Raw genomic sequence first — 21,757 nt, forward strand, 5'->3', positions numbered from 1 at the left:
TGTACTCCTTTTCCTATTTGGAACCAGTCTGTTGTTCCATGTGCGGTTCTAACTATTGCTTCCTGACCTGCATATAGGTTTCTCAAGAGGCAGGTCAGGTGGTCTGGTATTCCCATCTCTTTCAGAATGTTCCACAGTTTATTGTGATCCACACAGTCAAAGGCTTTGGCACAGTCAATAAAGCAGAAATAGATGTTTTTCTGGAACTCTCTTGCTTTTTTGATGATCCAGCGGATGTTGGCAATTTGATCTCTGGTTCCTCTGTGTTTTCTAAATCCAGCTTGAACACCTGGAAGTTCACGGTTCACGTATTGCTAAAGCCTGGCTTGGAGAATTTTGAGCATGACTTTACTAGCGTGTGAGATGAGTGCAATTGTGCAGTAGTTTGAGCATTCTTTGGCATTCCCTTTCTTTGGGATTGGAATGAAAACTGACCTTTTCCAGTCCTGTGGCCACTGCTGAATTTTCCACATTTGCTGGCATATTGAGTGCAGCAATTTCACAGCCTCATCTTTACCTACTTGCTTGTAATTCCAAAATCTAGAGTCCTACTCCTTATCTGTCTCCAGAAACCCAGTGGATGTCCTCCACTCCTGTGCCTATCTACAAGTCTTAGGAATGTCATACTCCTGAAGCCCAAATTTCATCTTCAACCTCGAATCTGCTCTCCTTCCTGGGTCCCCGATCTCATCGTAAACTCAGTCACCCAAACGAGAGACCACCGAGTGGAGTGCGAACACCCCTCATCCCACACTCCTAAATAAACGTGTTGACAGGAAGTGTGGACTAGCAGACAGAAAATCTGACTTCCTGGTCTCCTCACTGCCCCCTCCCCCTTTTGTTAATACTTGTTTTACCTATCACCTTTTATTTTTTGTTACAGTTCTGACATTTTATAACTCGTATGACTTTCTGGGTGATCACCGGCTTAATGTCTGTCTTCCACTATGCTGCACGTTCTGCAAGAGCATGTACCATTTCTATTTTGCCCACTACTGTATCCCCAGTGCCTAGAACAGCAGACATATGGGCACAGGGTAAAGATCTATTGTCTACAAAGGAAATAGGAAAAACTATTTTGCTGTTTTTTAGAAATATCAAAATGATATATGTTATATAAAACTGTGGAGACCTCCCTGGCTGCCCAGTGGTTAAGACTTTGCCATTCAACGCAGGGGGTGTGGGTTTGATCCCCGGTCAGGGAGGTAAGATCCCACATGTCATGGGGCCAAAAAACCCAAACATAAGACAGAAGCAATACTGTAATACATTCAGTAAAGATTTTAAAAACAGCCCACATCAAAAAAAAAAATCTTGAAAAAAGTTTGAAAAAAAATACTGTGATAGCTTTCCCTACCAAATTTTCATTTAGCAACTCATAACTGGAACTTTCAAAAGATAAACCTATACTTTAAAAATGATTATATTCTGATATCACGTCTGCATGGAAGGCAGCATGACAGAAAGAGAACATGGGGTATGGCTTCAGGGCATCCTAGATTTTAAAGCAGATCTTCTATTTATTAGTCATGAGAAATTAACTTCTTCAAATCTGATTTTTCTCCGAGTTTGACTTTTCATTTATAAAATGGTGATAGCACCTACTCTTGGGGTTGCTGAGAGGATTATATAAAATAACATATGTACAATATTCACTTCAGTTAAGCTTTGCATTTAAAGTAGAAGCTCAATAAATCTGTTTTTATCCCTTTCTTGGTTGACTTATAGGAAATGAACTTACAAAATATACCTGTCTTAGTGGCTCAGAGTCTACTGATGAAGATTATCTGAAGATCTTACTACAGTCTTCCAGATAGAAAGCTAAAACGGAACTATGGAATCTCCACTGATCATTCTTTGGAAAATACAGCATTTAGGTATTTAGCAGCTGACATCAGCTAGTCAAAATCTACTAATATACGTTATTTATGCTTCAACTTGGATAATTTTTCTTTGTAATATCTGCCAATGTCTCACCTTCTATTTTGTGTTTATTGATTGCCTTACTAAAAAGTACTTCAAATAAAATACAGCTAGTGTTTTCATATCTGGTTATCATATTACTTTAGAAGCTTTTTTTATTCTAGTTCATTCAGATGAGTCATGATTAGGGATGAGCTAAATGAAGACTATCTTTTGGAATGGATACAAATCATTACTATTAATTATATAGATTTATACAAAATATCTTTTAATAATTCTCTTAGATGCAGTTTAGTTATGCAGACATACTTGCACACTGGTATTTGTTTAGTGAAATAGGTTACAGAGGCATTCAGTGCAGAAGGCACTGACCCAAAATACTTTCATATATCTAAAACCACTTTTAATCAGACTTTCATGACCACAAACTGTAGGTGGAATGTCTCAATACAGTATGGTTTCTGTCATACTCAAACCTCAGAATTTAGCACGTTACAACATTCACCATCAAAGTACATTTCGGCACAGAAATATCATTAAAGCCACTATTTGTGTTTACTTTTAGGTACTCCTCAACATTTGTGTAACCAAATAGGCTGCTGGATAATGCCTATTTATTTAATAATACCTGTCAAAAAAGTCAGTGCATATAGCTTCTTTTCATTAAAACTGCAGTCTGAAATGATGATAACTGCATTAAAGCATTTAAGAAAATATCTTCAAAATCTACTCTTAATTGTGCTAAATTTAATTCTGTATTATGTTCATATTCTTCATAGCATACTCAAAATGTATTTTATAATGCTTTTTCTCATTGTTCATAGTTAGATAAAATTGTTTTTCAGCATTAAGCTTTCTTAAGAGAACTGGGATATTACTCATCATTTAAAATATGCCACTCAATGACAAAGATTGCAATTCAGAGCTTTTACACTTAAATATAATAATGTATTGTAGTGATTACATTTTTCATAACTTGAGAATAGTTTGTAATGGGGACAAGTCCATTTCTACTTCAATAACATATTCGAACCTTAGGTGACATGGAAAACTGTTTTTACAGTAGTTAGGCAAAGATATGCTCTTTTCCAGCGTGACATCAATCAAGGTGCACCAAGAAGAGAATAAAACCAATACTGTTTAAGTGGGCACTGAATTTACATTCAGTTTTCAAAATCAAAGAGACTTCACATGTAACATACATATGGAAAGCAAGACGACTCTGTAAACATTGAGCATTTTGTTTCTTTTTCTTTACCTCTTGAAACAAAGCCCCAAATGTAATAATGATGAATGTTTTATTAAGACATTTCAGTATTCAGTTGTATGTTAGCCTCGGGTTTTAAATCCTAGCGTAAGGGCAGGGATCACACATCTCATGCTGAAAATCACTCTAGAACTTATTAGGTATGAATCAGGGCTTGAAATTAGAATTTTAAATTGAGAAAAGGCACATTCATTAATTATGGAAGTTCTGACAAACCTTTATGATGAGACTTATTCTAATATTGCAGAGTTGACTGGTTGTCTGAGTTTGCCTCTGCTGAAGACCCGATGTCTGGCCTCACAAAGACTGACCAATAGATACTCAGTGAACGAATGGATTTTGGAATGGTGTTTTAAACTCTGAATGTCTCCATAAAATTTTCCACTAAAAGTAGATACTTTTAAAAACTTGTGTTTTTAATATATTATTTTTTCCTGAAGTAAGAAAAAAATAATTCAAAAAGTTCAGAAAAAAGTGGACTTTATTCCTTGCCCTCATGACTCACCATGAAAGACAGACAAATGTGAAGGTAAAAACTAAATTTTATAATCACAGGAAACAAAAGTGAAGGGGGAGGATCTGAGAGTTCAAATGATTGCATTCAATTGAGCAAAAATTTATTCAACTTTCTAATGAGTTCAGATTTTTAAAGAACATGCATTTGGGAAAGTATTTGATGAAATCCTTATCACAATACTATTGATTTGAGATTAGATGGTAGCATTTAAATATGAATTAATTAACCAGTGTTAAGTTTAAAGACAGTCTCTTGCAATGGCCTATGGAGATCAGTAACTTTCCTGCCTGAGGCACCATTTTTATCATTGGTGCAGAGGAAGATGTAGCCGGCATGTTTATCAAATCTGCACACAAGGCAAGCCCAGGTGATAACCCAATAGATGGTAGAGTCTCTATCCATATATAGCTCCCTCTATACACTGGAAAGCTGGGTCACAATGTAATCTCAGGTTGGAGGAAAACTAACGTGATAGCTGATTATGGGAAAAGGTTTTAAAGTTATAGTGTTTCACAGTGGGAATTAATTATCCTAATGATCTCTTTGTTAGTCAGCACTAACCAATCTTTATATTCAGCTCTGAGAATTTTAATCCGACATTAACGATACCGACAAAATTAGAGCATCTATAGGATGGCAAACGAGTCTGAGAATAATTTTGCAGGAGAAATCATTGAGGGAATCTGGAATGTTTAAGCCAGAAATGCCAAACACTTTCCAAGATCTGCAGACTTCGTGGCCATGTGAAGAGGCAGATGAGTTATTCTGTCTTATTCTATAGAGCAGAGTTAGCAAGCACTGCTGAAAATCCTCGAGGTTCAACATAAAGGGAAACCTAGTGATGAGAACTGTCCAACAGAGGACCTAGCCTCACGAAGTTAAGAAGCAGTTCTTTCCTGAATATGTTCAAGTAGGGCTGCGTATCAAAAGGTGTAGAAGGCGTTCCTGAATTAAACAAGAAGCTGGGCTAGAGATCTTTAAAATATTTATTCCAGATTTTAGATGTTCAGATTCTATGCCTAGGTAGCACAGACCTTTGGGTGAAGGGGAAGTTTAGAGTGAATGAAATATGATTTCCAACAAGAATCTATTTCTGAAATTTCATTCTGTAGAATGCTTTATATTTTGGTCACTCAATCTCATCAATACATTACCATGCTGCTGCTGCTGCTAAGTCGCTTCAGTAGTGCCCAACTCTGTGTGACCCCATAGACGGAAGCCCACCAGGCTCCTCCGTCCCTGGGATTCTCCAGGCAAGAACACTGGAGTAGGTTGCCATTTCCTTCTCCAATGCATGAAAGTGAAAAGTGAAAATGAAAGTGAAGTCGTGTCCAACTCTTAGTGACCCCATGGCTGCAGCCTACCAGGCTCCTCCATCCATGGGATTTTCCAGGCAAGAGTACTGGAGTGGGGTGCCGTTGCCGTCTCCGATACATTACCGTAATCACTTCTAATTTTCATATTCCAAGAAATAAAACTAGATCACTTTCTTTTTGCAGTTAGAAGAGATATAAAAAAGACTCTAAAGAACTGGAGTGGACAGTATTAAATTATATATAGCACAGAAAAACAACTGTCCAGATGGATAAAATAACAAATTCACATTGTTAAAATATTTTGAAAGAAGCAGTATCTATACATTGTTACTGAGGCTCTGTGGTGTGGAAGCAAAAACATGGGAACTGAAAATCAAGTCTAAGCTCTGCCATGTATGATCCATGTGTCCTTGACCTTGGGTAAATTGTTTAACTTATCAGTCTCCCGGTATCCTCATCTGTAAAATGAAGGTAATAACACGAGTACGTAAAGGCCGTATATTGTCACCCTACTTATTTAACTTCTATGCAGAGTACATCATGAGAAACGCTGGGCTGGAAGAAACACAAGCTGGAAACAAGAGTGCTGGGAGAAATATCAATAACTTCAGATATGCAGATGACATCACCCTTATGGCAGAAAGTGAAGAGGAACTAAAATGCCTCTTGATGAGAGTGAAAGAGGAGAGCGAAAAAGTTGGCTTAAAGCTCAACATTCAGAAAACGAACATCATGGCATCTGGTCCCATCACTTCATGGGAAATAGACAGGGAAACAGTGGAAACACTGTCAGACTTTAATTTTTTGGGCTCCAAAATCACTGCAGATGGCAACTGCAGCCATGAAATTAAAAGACGCTTACTCCTTGGAAGAAAAGTTATGACCAACCTAGATAGCATATTGAAAAGCAGAGACATTACTTTGCCAACAAAGGTCCGTCTAGTCAAGGCTATGGCTTTTCCAGTGGTCATGTATGGATGTGAGAGTTGGACTGTGAAGAAGGCTGAGCGCCGAAGAATTGATGCTTTTGAACTGTGGTGTTGGAGAAGACTCTTGAGAGTCCCTTGGACTGCAAGGAGATCCAACCAGTCCATTCTGATAGAGATCAGCCCTGGGATTTCTTTGGAAGGAATGATGCTAAAGCTGAAACTCCAGTACTTTGGCCACCTCATGTGAAGAGTTGACTCATTGGAAAAGACTCTGATGCTGGGAGGGATTGGGGGCAGGAGGAGAAGGGGACGACAGAGGATGAGATGGCTGGATGGTATCACTGACTCAATGGATGTGAGTCTGAGTGAACTCTGGGAGATGGTGATGAACAGGAAGGCCTGGCATGCTGCGATTCATGGGGTCGCAAAGTTGGACACGATTGAGCGAGTGAACTGAACAGGTATCCTACAGACTTATGATGAGAGTTAAACTAAAGAACACACAAGTGTCAGTGATGTGCTGACATGATACAAGGTAGATAATATTTTTTTTTCTGAAGTGTGAGGCTCAGTCACTTCTTGTTATAAACTGTAAAAGACTGCTCTCCTAAGATCTGCTAGCTTGTTTCACCATCATCATGCTTAAGAGTTTCTCTCTCAACTAAACCTCAAGCTTCACTTGGAGGCTGGAACGTCTCCTGTCTGCTCTTGTAAGCTGAAGTCCCAGAACATTGCTTTGCTCAATATTTGTTGAATGAATGAATGGATAGATGGATGGAATAATTACTTTTTTTTTTTTTTTTTTGTAATTCAAAATGAATCTCTATGCAAGCCCAAACTATGCTAATAGGAAGTTTGCCACTGAGGGAGAAAATTTCACATAGTTATTTTTCCTTCTTTTTGTCACATTGGCTTACAGTTTACTCTAAGTTATGTTTTTAAACATACATTTGGTAAAAATGGATAGGAGAAAAACTGGACTGGGTCCAGTTTATGTGGGGGCTTTTTGGTGAAACTGGAGCATATATTTTTTTATAACTGTTTTTAGATAAGAGTGTTGACTTTGGTGAATTTTTTCTAAGAAGTTCAAAGACTTTATAAGCTATCTTGCTACATCTGACAGCATCTCTTTGAAGTTATCATTTGGCACAGTTTATCATCCCCATTTCTCAGATGATACTGCAAAGAAAGGCATGGATTGCCTTATTCCAGGGTCACAAAACTAGTCCTTGATGAAGCAGAAATAGAGACCTCTTCACAGAACATCCATCTTTCTTCCCATTAGTTGGCGTTTCTTCCCTCTTTGAGATAACAGTGCATTTTAGGGGCTGAAAGTCAGCACAGCATGGACCTCGACAGCCACTCATCAAGCACTGTACAAGTACAGCAAGAACTGTCAGCAATTCTGAGGAGTAGAAGCAGCAGAGTAGTGGCACAACTTATTAATTAGTATAAGGACAGCTCTCTAGGCGAAAGTAAAAAAAAAAATTAAACTAAAATACTAACACTGAGAAGTTGGTTTCTAGGTTCTGACAATAAACCAAAGCTCCTTTTGTGTGGACTCCACAGCCACCTCTGTCCTCAGACCTCCAGACAGGACCGCCAAAGCCAGTGAGAACCACACGTATGCACTAGCGGGCACACACTCGTTCTATATTTATGGATGTTTATTTAAATTTCACAAAATGAGAAGCATTTTGGTTGGTAGCAAATACAAGCCTGTTTACGGCCGGAATAAAAGAGGTGGGTCTCTGATTTACTCACAGTCAATGTAAATAACAAGTTCTAAAACAGAGGACAAGTCCTGTGTCATTTCCTACAGGGCAGGGAAATTAGACGACTGGGTAACAGAAAGGGCATTTAATAATGAGTCTCCACGCCACACGCAGGCCTCTGTTCACCCTCCCAATCCTGACTCCATTCATAAAGTCACCTCAGGAGAACTTTCCTGCCACATTTTAACGGTGAGAGTCCTTGCACCTTATAGGCAAGAATAAATGAAAGGAAAAAGACCTTCGGAAAAAGCAGCTATTCACATTTATGAGAATAATGGAGACCTAACTCTAAATGACTTCAGATGGCTTCAGGGGAGCAAGGGTGACTTTATCTATGGATCTCCAGTGTTTCTTCCCACCAATCAGAATTTTTCATTCTGATCTTAATTGAACTGCTCAATGAGTGGAGGACTTTTTACTCATTTCAACTCATAAAGTAATAGTAGTTTCATAGTTTGGGACTAATAAACCCAGCTACTTTTATTTTCAAAGTTTTGAGGTTTTATCAGGTTTTGTTTTGTTTTTCCCAAAGAGAGTCACGATGAATACAACTGTCATCTTACGAAAATATTTTAGATCCACCCCTCCTCACCCACAGCCTAGAGAATCTCTCCGCTTCCTCCCAGTTAAGGAAATGGAGTGACTAATGAGGAATGAGATGGGCAGTTGGCGGATACAATGCGCTCTCTAATCCAGAGAGCATCTAGGTCTTTCTCTGTGTTTAAAGGGTTAGCGATGGAGTCAAGAGTCTGCCACGACAATCTTTAATTGAAAAAAAAAAAAAAGGGAAATGCCCTCTTAAATGCTCTTTTTCTTCCCCTGGCTTGTTCCTGACAGTAAGTAATGGTGTGACTGTTCTAAAGTCTTCCTCTTCAATTTTATTTTGTTTAATTCAGTCTGTCATTAGAAAGGCTTGCGAGCTTTAGGCCTGATGATTACTTTCGGTGGGAGGAAGTAGGGCCACTGCAGACTTGTGTTCCAGACAAGCGCTCCTTTATACAATGACGGGGCCTGCCACCATAAATGAAAGGCTCTTTAAAGAGCAGAGAGGGACTCTTTTAAGCAGAGTGCTACCATGTGCTTGTAACCCTCCAGCATAACTTGCGAGGATGAGACAGCAGTGTGTTCTGCTGCAAAGGGGACTATTGTCCTCGTTAGCCTCCAGCAAATTGAGCCCCGTTTTGCTGCAATGCAGTAGGATTTCCAAAGGGTTGCAGGCAATCCTTCCTAAAATTCTGAACGCTATAAAAGGATTAAAATAGGGGGGCTCAGCGTATGGAATTTAGAACTCTACAGACCCCCTCACCCTAAGTCAACACCCCAACCCTCAGAATGGGCCTTTAAATCTTGTGCCTTGCACGCTATTTTGAGGAAGTGTAATAAAAGCATGGGTTAAACTTGAGTATCTATTAGCAAATGCAGAGTCTGAGTTTTAAAACTTGTCATGGCTGATTTCTGATATGTTTATATACATGAGGACAAGGAAGACGATAAGCTATAATGATTACACTTGGGATTTAAAAGATTGCATTGTGGTCCACTTTCAAGCTTCAGAATGTTTTGGATTTTAAAAAGAGACTAGATATAATGCAATATGTTTTACATTTTTTAATACATGCTCTTGAGGTCTGCTTCGTTTCTCAAGAGGCTGATTTACATTCTAAATTCAATCTGCAGATGCAGTCATGAAACAAATGCTTATTTCTCTTTATCTTGTATACATGAAATATATCATTTGAGTCTGAAAAGAATCAAATAAACCAGATTAATATTTTGGGGTCAAAAACATGTTTACTAGTTTAACAAAGCCAGAATGTACCTAAGGTAAAGGTCAAAGACTACTTCATTCCCCGCTGAGCGAATGCTCAGGAAGCACATTTGTCTATGTTTCCTGTCATAACAGGAAGAGTGTAACTTCTTCCCTTCCACAATGGCTTCAGTTTTACCTCCCAACTCCAATATTTTCTCCCTCAGGGCCTTCCAAATCAATCCTTGGAAGACAGAAGGCAGGAGGCTGTCTCCGTTGTAGTTTCCAAACAGTTACATTTGTTGAAATGTTATTTAAATGTTAGTGATTTCTTAAGCTAAGCTGTTCCAACTTAAAATTAAAAGTCAAATATCTAAACATTTAGAGTGGTTCTCTTATTCCTATTAGTGGTCCAACATATTTCAAAAGAAACACAAATACATATTCCACATTATGGAATTTCATTTACTTTAACTATCTTGTTATTTTTTTCCCCCCTTTCAAACAAAGTCATTATTCTTGGTGGGGGCGGGGGTTCCACCTGTCTTCAGTAAGACTATCTGGGATGTAAGCTTTAAAAATACTTTTACTATAATAATTTTTGAAGGAGCTCATTTTAAATGAATAAATTACAATCTTAAAGGAAGTCTAGACTGCAAAGTACAAGGCTTTTGAAACAATTAGCAACATGTTCTTTAATCTACAGTTTGGAAGAAACTTCTTTGTTTATGACGTATATATGGTCTATTTATAATGTTAATATTTTTAGTGCTGGTTTCTCAGTAATATAATGTCATAGAAAGTTTGTGCATTTGCAGAGCACAGGGGCATTTGCAGCACACAGAATGATGTGTGCATGCACTCAGAGATGGAAGGTGCCATTCAGTGCCAACTTGCTACCCAGAGTGAGTGAGACACGATAAATATAAGCACTGAAATTTTTTTATAGTTTTAAATGGAAATTGTATGAGATACACAAATTAGAACTGAAACAGCAAAAGTCTTGAAGCCCTCAAGTTCAGAGCTTAGTTCTTAAATCCAGAGATAGAATTCAAGAGTAGACAGTTACCCTTTTCCTTATGAACATTTTGGGCTCTCTTGGACTTCTCACTGAAGTAAAAACTAATGAGTGGTTACATGGCAGTTCAGATAATATTTTTTGGCAATAAAGAAACAGATCTAGCTATAAAAGTGTAAAATGTCCCACACCACATGGAATGTACAGAAAATGTGCTGTGTACTATCTCTGTGATTCGTCCACAGAGCTGGGCGATCATTTGTGAATTGTTTTCAAACTGACAGGAACAGAACAGAAAGGAATGGCTTGATGTCACAGCTGTTAAACATACATCTGAGCTCTTTGGTTACACTTGCTTTGATTTGGAATCTTGCAGAAGTAGTTTGTCACTTTTCCCTTCTGGCTTTCTTTTTCAATCTCTCACCAGTTAATTTCAACTCTCTGATAAAATTTCAACTCTTCCTCTTGGTGATTTTATGAATAACAAAAGAGTGATTTAATTTATATGCACGGGGAACCCCTGAGCAGGCATGCACAGGCTGCATCAAAATACCTTGCAATCGAATTCTGAGGTGCACTGCTGGGTCCTAATGCATTGCCATGATATATCCTACTTTTATGTACTGACTCATTTTATAAAATCAGTTTAATGAAAAAATTTAATATGAATTTAGCAGTGACCTGTTAAATGGTATTGAGGGAAAAGTGGTATCATCATCACCATCATGAGTTATTTCCAGGTTTATTCTGGATTTAGAGATTTAAAAAAACACAATACTTTGGCACTGATTGAACTTTTTAATCACTTAATTTGAAAAAAAGGTTCCAGATATTCACCGTCTAACATGGATAATGCTTCTTTTGTATTTAAAGCATAGTTTCCTCTCAAATAATTTGTATTTGCTTGACATGCATACAAGCAACTGACAAGTCTGGAAGTTCTGTTTGTGAAGATGATAGAAGAAAAGTGTGCTTGGATGACTCTCTTCTAACTCTTGGCTTAGAATTTATCAAAAAAAAATTTTCTTGAAGCAATTTATTTGTATTTCTATGTTATCCAATTCCTCACATTTAAAGATTGAATCTATCTCAACTTCAATAAATTTTATATTAGGTTAGTAGGCTGCAACTCTCAAGTTTAGTACCATAATTAGCCTTTTTATTCCCTGATATTCTGGATATTACCTTGAAAGAACATTACAGTAAAAATTCCATTGAAAATTTTAGTTAAAATTTTAAGAACCTAAAATAGAGAAAAACTAGGAAAATTAAGGAGTAAAACTTCGTTTTTTAAAAAAGAGTCATTTGAGAAAATCAATGCACCTCTTTTTTTTTTTTTTTCAGTTTAGTTTAGAAAATTTCAGGTTTAGTTTAAAAACCTCAGTACGTAGAAATTGTCAGAGACTGCATCTACACTGAACATATTTCTTTAGTTTTTTCTTTTTCTGAGCCCACTTAAAATAATCATAAGTCATGTACGGAAATGAAGATAGGGACATAAGAAAAGGGAAAAAGTTACAAAATGTAACAGCTATGACTAATCCCCTTTAGTCATAAGGGGATTCTCCTGGAATTCTATTAGCAGGAGAATGTTGCTAATTGTCTTTAATTTGTGCTCCAGATATTGCACTGATAATTACCTGAAATTTTGTTTGCTGGCAAAAACTGTTATTGTGCCAGGTCTGATGGAAGAAAAGAATTTAAGACATTTAATAATCTTTATGCCTTAATTTACTATATTAGGTCGTAACTGGGTTCTTTGGCAAATATTTCTCTCTGGTAGTTACTCAAATATGTAAATATCTTCTTTAGAACAAGTCATACAAATAAATTTGGGTGTGTGTCTCTCCTATCCTCTCAAAGTGGAAAAGCTGAAATTTTTAAATACAAACACATTAAGTAAACAGGTTTAGGTTAAGCATGCCTGATTTTCATATATCCTTTTTCTTGATGTAACATATAACAGATTTCTAAGTATATTCTGTTTGCAGAAAGAGTCACATGAGGACAAAACTCATTTAAAAATCTGGCTGTTTCAGAAGCACAGTAACAACTGGTACCATATGAAGGAGGCTAAGATTATTGCCTAATTGATGAAGGTAACTCACAGGTAAGAACAAAAAATGCAGGTGGAGAGACTTGAAATTGTAGTGTGAGAATAAGCTGCAAGCTAGACGTGATAAAAATGGTGACAAGTAGTTCAGAATAATTTGGTCAGGAACATACATTTGAAAGTAAGTCCCACAAGCATAAGAAATTGGGAAATTACTTTTCCCCATCCTTGGCACGAGCCCTGCCCTACAAATGTTCTGTGTGATTTTTCTTCCTGCTCACTAGCCATCCTCTGCCATCCTGGCTCTTGCTTAGAAATGATTCTCTTGCCCCTTGTTAGCTTCCAAAGGCTCCTTTGTGCCCCAACTCTACTCTGTTTCGGGCTCCCCTGCTGGCACAGTGGTAAAAGAATCTGCCTGTCTGTGCAGGAGAAGCAAGAGACTCAGGTTTGATCCCTAGGTCGGAAAGGACCAACCCACTCTAGTATTAATGCCTGGAAAATCCCATGAACAGAGGAGCTTGGTGGGCCATGGGGTCACAAAGAGTTGTAAGCATGCATACATGCTCTACTGTGTTCCACTTTTCCTTCCATCTCCCTGATACCCTTTCAAGTGGGTAACAATCCACTTGAAGGTTCAGGTACCATTCTTTAGGGTGCTACACAGCACAGGAGTTGTTTTGACAGAAATCACATTATCTATAATAACTAATGGTTCAAAGACCTCGAGTCTTAACAGGGATAACTAATAGGTAAATTTCTCGGGCACTCATCACACGCTAGGTGCTTTACATTTATCCCCCAGTTTAATTATTTCAATGACCCAATGAAGCAGGTACTATTTTTCTATCTTTCCCTCTGCTGATGAGGGAAGCAAGGCTCTGAGGGGTCAAGTTACTTGCTGGAGGGTCACACAGCTAGTAGCAGGCAGAACTCAGGCCAGAGCAAGGTTTATGTGTCTCTAAAAACTATGCTCTTTACCATGATATGCTGGACGCAGGATGATGTATGTAGTGGGAGAAAGTGATGACATAAACCTATGCTCTAAGCCATTATCTTATACAGAACACAGCATGACGTAACTGAAAAACAGCTTACTTTGTTTTTGACTCTGAAAGATTTGGGCTCAAATCCTGGCCACCTCCCAGTGTTAACTCTCTGACTTCAAAGCTCTGCATGATCTGGGCCCTGCCTAGCATTTAAACCTTTTCTCTCATCTCTCTAAAGGATGAGATGAGACTCAAGTAAGTTCCTTGGGGCATTCCTTCAACTCCTCAGCCAGCTCTTCCCTTTCTCAAGGAGCTTTGCAAACACTGTTCTCTCTGGAATGCTGTCTCCTGCCGAACTCTGAAACACCTCTTTGCTCCCATCTTTCAGCGTTTCCTCAGGGAAGCCTTTCTCCCACCCCCAATCTAAATAAAGCACCTCCTGTTCTTCTTTCATAGCATTTGGGTAGTTTCATTCATAACACATGTGAACCAAATTTTTGTTATAAATTTGCATATCTCACGTCTGGTTCATCCGACTAGGCCCACAGGCCAATCCTGTCTGCCTCCCGTTTTTGCCAGTAAAGTTTTATTCAAACACAGACACATTAAAATTCATGTACGTGTTGTCCTTTGCCGCTTTCACTCCAAGGGTAGAACTGAGCATCCGAGACAGAGATTGCGTGGTTCACAAGGTCAAAAATATTTGCTCTCTGGACCTTTACAGAACCAGGCTGCTGACTTCTACAGCAGACAATAAGCTGAATAAGATTCAATTGGCTTATCACTGAGCACTTTATGTTAGGCAGGTTGCAAACAAATGATATTTGCTGACTTAATAAATAAATGAATTATTCAGCTGTAAATGGAATTAATGAGGATTAAATGGAATATGTAGTTCTTGGTACATGTAGCTACTTTCAAAGTATTTGAAAACTTCTGGGAGACAAATTGACAATTCATGATTTTAGTTTTATATAGTAGCTTAAGAAATCACCTTGTTTAGGTTAGAGATTGAGAAATTAGTGCTTTTCATAAACTTGGAGACTCTGGAAAATTAAAAAAAAAACAAGCTGTTACTTTTTCCCTCCCCTAAACTATTTTATGTACATAATCAGAGTTCCTGAATTTTAGCTGTTGCCTACTGCCATAATGAAAAACAAAGGGCAAAATTCAATTTAAACAGTCAGCCGCTCTGTTTTCCCACAGTTTTATTTCTTAATGATATACAACTTATCACATCAGCTCTGTAATATTTCATTTCACACTTTAAGCCAGTATTTCTTATTCTGTAAAAACACACCCTGTTCTGTATAGCCAAATAAACACCTGTGACGGCAGGGCAGGCTTTTACTGCTTTTGAGAAAAGATGACAGTGAGCTATTGTATGAAGTTCTATTAAGGAGTCTACAGTGGGGGGAAGCTTCCAAAAGGGCAAAGCAGTGAATGCTTTTCTTTTCAACATCTGAACATGCACTTTAAAGGGAGCCTAGGTTAGGGGTGTCTCCTCACTTTGGACGACACGCTGTTGCAGATTTGCTGGTGCTGATTATTAGAAGTGACCTACATCTTCTAGGCTCTCTCCCAAACGGCTCTTACGATCACTCTCGCAGTAGACGAGAGGCACGCAGATGACTGTTTTTAAGTAAGATGGCTGTTTAAGATTGTCAATAGCCATTTACAATAATCACTGAAATATACTGAAACACGGAAGTTTTCAATATTACTAATTCTATTTAAGAGTACTGAATCACAAGGCCAACTGAACCTAAAGACTGAAGAAAAGACGGTGTATATATGTGCTCGTGTGCTTAGTCATGTCTGGATGTCTGGCTCTTTGCCACCCCATGGACTGCAGTCTACCAGGCTCCTTGTCCATGGAATTTTCCAGGCAAGAAGACAGGAGTGGGTTGCCATTTCCTTCTCCAGGGGATCTTCCCGACCCAGGGATCAAACCCATGTCTCCTTGCATTGCAGATGGATTCCTGACCTTCTGAGCCATTAGGAAGGTCTTAAGTAAAGACCACCTAGATCCTACATTCTATAGAATAAAAGCAAGGAATTAGTCTTCAGGATTAAAAAAGATAAGACTAATTAAACTGAATTTAAATACATTCTATTCTCTTAAAAGTTATCATGACTTCTAATATTGGTGAGAGTGATAGCAATTGTAGATGCAGCTATATTTAAATTATGAAGAAACGGTCACTTGTAGCTCAACAGTTAGTGTTTTAACATTCTTGCATGCTTATGTGAGCTTCGTATTTCTTTATAAAGCATAATGAAAACTCATGACTTCAACCTGCAAAAACTTTCTTTTGTCTTTGTAAGCAGAAAGAAGATACTATAAATTTCATGAACCCCCATATTACCTGGTATTATTAATAAAGTGTAGATGCTAATTCATATATATTTTTGACTGTCCCCCAAATAGGTGCTAGCCCAAACAGTAAGGTCTAAACAGTTAGTGGTATATGATGGTCATTACTTCAGTCTTAATTTCAATTTCAAGCTATAAATCAATTAAAAATACTGTGGTTTTTTTTTTTTAATATTGACAGAATTATTGCTTTTTGGCTTGACCCATAGCAGTAAACAATGTTTAGGAAAATACTGAAGGAATCCATCATAAATCTTAGCATTATTTGTCCTTTAGCTCAATTTTCACCAAAAATAGTTCAAGTCATATGTACCTTAAACACAGTAATTTAAAGGAGTATAAACCTGAAAATCTCAAAAGTTTCTTTATCACTTAATGGCATACTGGCTTTGACGGTATAAATAACAACTTGCATTCATTATAATTTACACAAGAAGCAATAAATAGTTTTAAAGCACAAATAAGTTCTAGTCTCACTTGAAGGTCCAAGAAGACAGAAAGGCACAGCAGAGAAAAAAGAACATTTTTATCTGGGGGAAATTACAGTCTGGCGGGGCTTCCCGAAGGCTGTCCTCTTAGCTTTCAATGGGCAACAGGCAAGACACTCTCCTCCCCCAGGGTCGAGGAACGTCTGTTCTGTAGGTTCCATTATCCACTGCAGTGGTTGGAATCTGGCAGTACTGTCTCTTAGAACTGGTATCTGTTATTGGTTGCATCCATCCTAATGTTAATTTAACATTAACAAAGCACCCAACTATTCTTTTTTTGAAGAAAAATAACAAATTTATTAATATTTCTGTATTAAAAGGGGGCTTCCCTGGTGGCACAAACAGTAAAGAATCTGCCTGCAATGCAGGAGACCCAGGTTCTATCCCTGGGTCAGGAAGATCCCCTGGAGAACGGAATGGCTACCCACTCCAGTGTTCTTGTCTGAATTCCATGGACAGAGGAGCCTGGCGGGCTGTAGTCCACGGGGTCACAAAGAGTCAGACATGACTGAGCGAATGACGAATACATTGACACTAATCACAGGGGCTCACAGAAAAGAAATGAAACTCAAAGAAGCAGTTAGACATTGGAGCTTATATACTCTTTTTAACAAAGGAAAGATGGTTGGAGCTTCAAGGGATGATAAATCATGGGGAAGTGATTAGGAGATACATGGGAAACCAATGGAAAATAAGGGTCACTTTAGTAAAAGCTGTTTAAATGCAGCTCCATCTTGGTCATGCAGCTAGTCTTACTTCGCCTAACTAAATGTGCTCTCCCCAAGCGTGAAGAAAAATAGAGTCAAATCACAAATATTCATAATATACAAGTCTTTGCTGAATAGAGCACTTGGATGCATAAAGTCTTTACCATAGATTAATTGTATCATAAAGGTATCACTGGAGTTCTAAAAGCAAATTATAACATCAGGTGCCTCTAGGCTTATAAAACTCAAGGGTTTAAAGGAAATGGTATGGATTAACTGATGGTTCTTGCCTGTATGTTTGAAGGTGCTAATATTTTGTGGGGGCATCTTCTTTGTTGTTGTTAGCACAATGTTAAATATTTTGAATGTATTTCAAAGTCTCTTTCACTGTGAACAGAATAAAAACTATTTTTATACAGGATATTTAGCCCATATTATAAACCTTTAGGTGGAGGACCACAAAAGGCCTCATTCCCACGAATCTAAGAATATCTTTATTTGGTGATGCGTGCAGTAGAGCAATATTATGCTTATTAACTCAATTATTAAGCTATTTATGTTACACAAATGCAGCTCTTATTTAAAATTAATGTTGAAGTAGAAGGTGAATAATCATGAATGTGTAAAGTATATTTTTTACCCACAGGATGATTTTTACCCTGTACATATAAGAGAATATTAGCACTTAAACAGACCACATTTAACTCACTAAATCTTTTCTTAATGGGTAAGCTCAAAATGCTTTCAATACCCTTAATGTATCTGGGAGGAAAAATGTAATAAACAGTCCATGTAAATAATAATACCAAAAAAGTTTACCCCACTCACCTGTCTGTTACGTTCATCCATAATCCTCGTAATCTGAATCTTTTTTCTCCCCATAGTCCCCGTCTTTCTTCTCTCTCTCGTCCCTGAAATTATGTATTTTTTCCTTCCTTTTCTTTCTCTTTCCTGTTTCCTCCAAACAAATCTCCTTCTTCAGCACTTGCGCTGCTCAGTTCCCAAATTCCTGCGTTCGTTCCTGCTGAACAAAAGACAGAGATCAAGCACTACTTTAATAGCAAGCCACTTCCATAAGAACTGTCACATTCTATTTTTTTTTTTAATTCTGTGGAACTAAACAAATCAAATGAACAGAAAATAAGTATTTATTAAAAGTACATGATATATCACACGCAGGAGCATATCAAGTAGAAATGGTTTGTTTTTATAATTAAAAGACTCTTGTAAGTAATTTAACGTCATTTAAATGATGAAAACTATTCTTTAAAGCCCAACACTTGAAATATATCTTTTGCAAAGAGTTTCTTAGTATTTTTTTAATGAAATTAGGTGACTATTTTTACCCTTCTGTTATGAAAAATTACCTAAATCAGAGAGTTAATGAACCTTTATGTACCTGTGTATGCTAAGTAGGGCAGCTAATTCATTTCTGAAGGGAAAACAATCTCATGTTTTGACAGCAGAGGTGATAACGTCCCTCGTTATGCAAATAGGATGGACTATTATGAAAGCGCTATTTGATATATGTAAATGTCAACTAATTTAAATCTAAATCTTTTAATCTTACTTTTAAAAAGTCACTGTAATGGGAACACTGTAAAAATAATGTGGGATATTTAATCTTACATAACAAGCAGCTATCAGCTGTGAGATCTTTTCCTTTTGAAAGCCCTTAAGCTATATCTTGAATACAAGAATCAAAAAAGATAATCTTTCACAGAAAAGAAAGAAATGGTGCAAAAATTAGAGTATTATTCCATTTATGACTATAAGCTGTCAGTTCCCTATTTTTAAATATTTTAAGAAGACATATGATATCTTTTTGGGTAGTAAGATACAAAATTATATACTGGATATCTTAGGCCATGAAATAAAATGAGAGAAGTGATCATTGATAATGTAAGATAAATCCAGAGAATCCAGGGTATTGCAAGTATTCTTCTTTGTTTAAATTATATCTGAAAATATTTGAGTGAAAGTGAATTGCTGTGAAATGTGGAAGTTAAAAAAACAGGCATTCCACAAATGGCTTCTTAATTTGCAAGCAACAGCTTTAATCATTTTATCCCTTCTTCCCTCAAAGAATGCAAATACTTAACATGTTGCTCAGAGTTTCCCTGTTTATTTTAGTTGGTGTCTGACAACCGACCTGATAAATTCCCACATGTATTATGTAACATTAAGCCCATGTCCTGGCTATTTAATAGATTATTTGGCTCCAATTCAAAGTTATTGGAATAGGAATTGGAACTGTTGCACACTTGGTCTGATCACATTAGCTGTCTTTTGATTTCTTTAATTTAATTTCTAAATTCTTTATCACCTTGAATAAATTTTTTTTAAGTTTTCTGTGATTATCTAATTGCAGAAGCTATTATGATATAATTAGTTCTGGTGGATTAAGTGCTGCTTAAATACTAAGACTATCCATTCTCTTTTTCCCAATGCCTTCTATGAAACTACAGCTCAGTTCTGCCTCTGAGAATATATATATATATATGTTGAGTAATTTCACGACCACACAGAGCTCATCAAAATGATTACTCCAGCAGTAATTTTGAATGTTGGAAGTAGTTCAAAGTTTTAGAGTTATATAAATAACACACATTTGGACAGACAGGAAAAAATTAGCTACAAGATACATTAAAAATTACATTAAAATATGAAAAATCCACAAAGAACAACTGCATATTCACTATTGCCAAACACTGTCCATCTATTTTTAGAGTCAGTCTAAAATATCACTCAACTGGACAATTTTCCTGTGTTTCCTACAGTCTTACCTTAGAAGCAAGCAGCACGTTAGAATGGTATTTCCCATGCATGTGCAAGACCCCAAAGAGACAAGCAGGCTTCCTCGGTCACAGAAAAGCCAACCCATGAATCCACAGCAAATGCATATGGGACAATTTCCTTTCTTTCATTGAGCTGAGGCCGGTGGCACTATCGGCTTACAGGACTATGCCTGCCTAAGCGCTTATTCACTTTAAGGTGGAAGGTCAGGGTGAACAGATTAGAGAGTGGAACGAGGTGGGGAAGATGAGAACCTCTGCAGATTCTGATTTCAAAATACAAATAACCAAACGAGTAGAGAAACATCCCTGGAGAAGAGTCTCCTCAAAGGACAGAGCTCCTGATGAATCAAACTTAGGAGAGTTCTTCCATCTCACCACCCCATATTTCACAACTTTGAAACAAGGGACATTTCTTAAAAAGAGCAGAGCAAGGAATTTTTTTTTTTTTTAATTCTTAAACATAATAGGACATATTCTGCCAGAAAGAAATGGTTTATATCAATATGTATAAATATATAAAATAGCTGATTAAAAATGACATTAAATATACTTTCCTTTGTGAAATATACAAGGTAGAGAGAATCTAAGGTTAAATTTTAATAGCATTCAAATATCTTACTTCCCATAAAGATGAATATGTCTTGAAGGGTGCTGCTTTTTGAACATTTCTGAAATGCAAAATTTGATATGATTAAGTACATATGCAGGAGCAGATGTGGTGATGATGAGATTGTTTTCATGAAGTAAAATGTGCTTTGGACTATTCGGCTTAAAGACTATTTGATTATGGGTCACCATGTTTCAAAGTTGTCAGTAAAAATTCAAAGAGTTAGGAAGGTCAATAACAGCTCAGTAGCTGTTTTCCTAGCATAACTATTTTTTCAACCTGATTTTTACACAAAAATTATTCTGCAAAGTTGGTTTCAGGAATTAGTTTCTAGAAGGCCTAGAGAGGCTGAAAAAGAGATTACATAATCTCATTAATCTGAAAAATTGCTTTGTATGTATATGAAGACAAGGATATAACCGCTAAACTACATGTAGTAGTATTCCAGTTACACTGAGAACTTTCATTATGTACAATCAACCATAAGCTTAAAATAATTCCAGCAGCCTTGCCGCTACTTCTTTCCACATAAAAGAAGAATTCTTGGAAAATGACAGAGCTACAGAGAAACAATCAGTAATTTAAAAAAAAACAACAGTCTACCATAGTTACACTCTATACTACAGTCTTCTGCATTTTTTTTTTCTTTTTGTCAACCTAAATATAAGAAAAATAAAATCAGGCTGCTTACTAAAAAAAAGGGGAACTTCATTATGGCAGGCTTCTGTTCACTTTGAGTTTGGCATAAGCAGACAGATGAAGGCAAAGTGGTTTGAGACTCAAGGAGAGAAGGATTTCTTGTGGACAGATGCTAAAGCTCCTTCTCCCACCCGGGGCTCTCGCATTTACAAACCAGTTCCCTTGAGTGACACACACCTCCTCCCCCCTTCCCCCCTCTTTCTTGCTCTCTTCCTCTCTCCCTCCCTCCCACAAATCCCTCCCAGTAACACAGAAGAATCTTGACAGAATGGCAGGAAACACGCACAGGCTGGTCAGGGAAGGATATGATGTCAGCAACCACGAACAATAAAAGGTGTAAAGGTGCTTCCTTCCCTAAACTGTTCCAGAAGTGTAAAATGGGAACCAAAACTCTTCACTTCCTTCTCTGAGCAGAACTGTCTGAGGGTGCTGGGCTGCACGCCCCACACAGGGAGGCCTTTGAGAGGTTCAGATAAGGGCCAAGCAGAGAACTCCAGACACGGGACATTTCTGACTCCTATTTTTAAGACACCTGAGGAAAAAAAAAATC

At 37.3% G+C, this 21,757-nt stretch overlaps 1 protein-coding gene across 5 annotated transcripts in view; it reads right to left on the reverse strand.

Moving 5' to 3' along the window:
- Positions 1 to 20,012, reverse strand: part of MEF2C (myocyte enhancer factor 2C) — a 103,695-nt gene extending 83,683 nt beyond the window's left edge. For all 5 annotated transcript variants that reach the window (XM_068980805.1, XM_068980803.1, XM_068980801.1 and 2 more), the window contains exons 1-2: positions 19,890 to 20,012; positions 17,932 to 18,124 (exon numbers count right to left, since the gene is read on the reverse strand). In XM_068980805.1, coding sequence (XP_068836906.1) covers positions 17,932 to 17,985 — 54 coding nt within the window. In that variant the 5' untranslated portion in view covers positions 17,986 to 18,124; positions 19,890 to 20,012. The remainder of the gene's footprint in view (positions 1 to 17,931; positions 18,125 to 19,889) is intronic.
- Between the last annotated feature and the right edge of the window lie 1,745 nt (positions 20,013 to 21,757).

This window comes from Capricornis sumatraensis, chromosome 9, assembly GCF_032405125.1.
Source record: "Capricornis sumatraensis isolate serow.1 chromosome 9, serow.2, whole genome shotgun sequence".
NCBI lineage: Eukaryota > Metazoa > Chordata > Mammalia > Artiodactyla > Bovidae > Capricornis > Capricornis sumatraensis.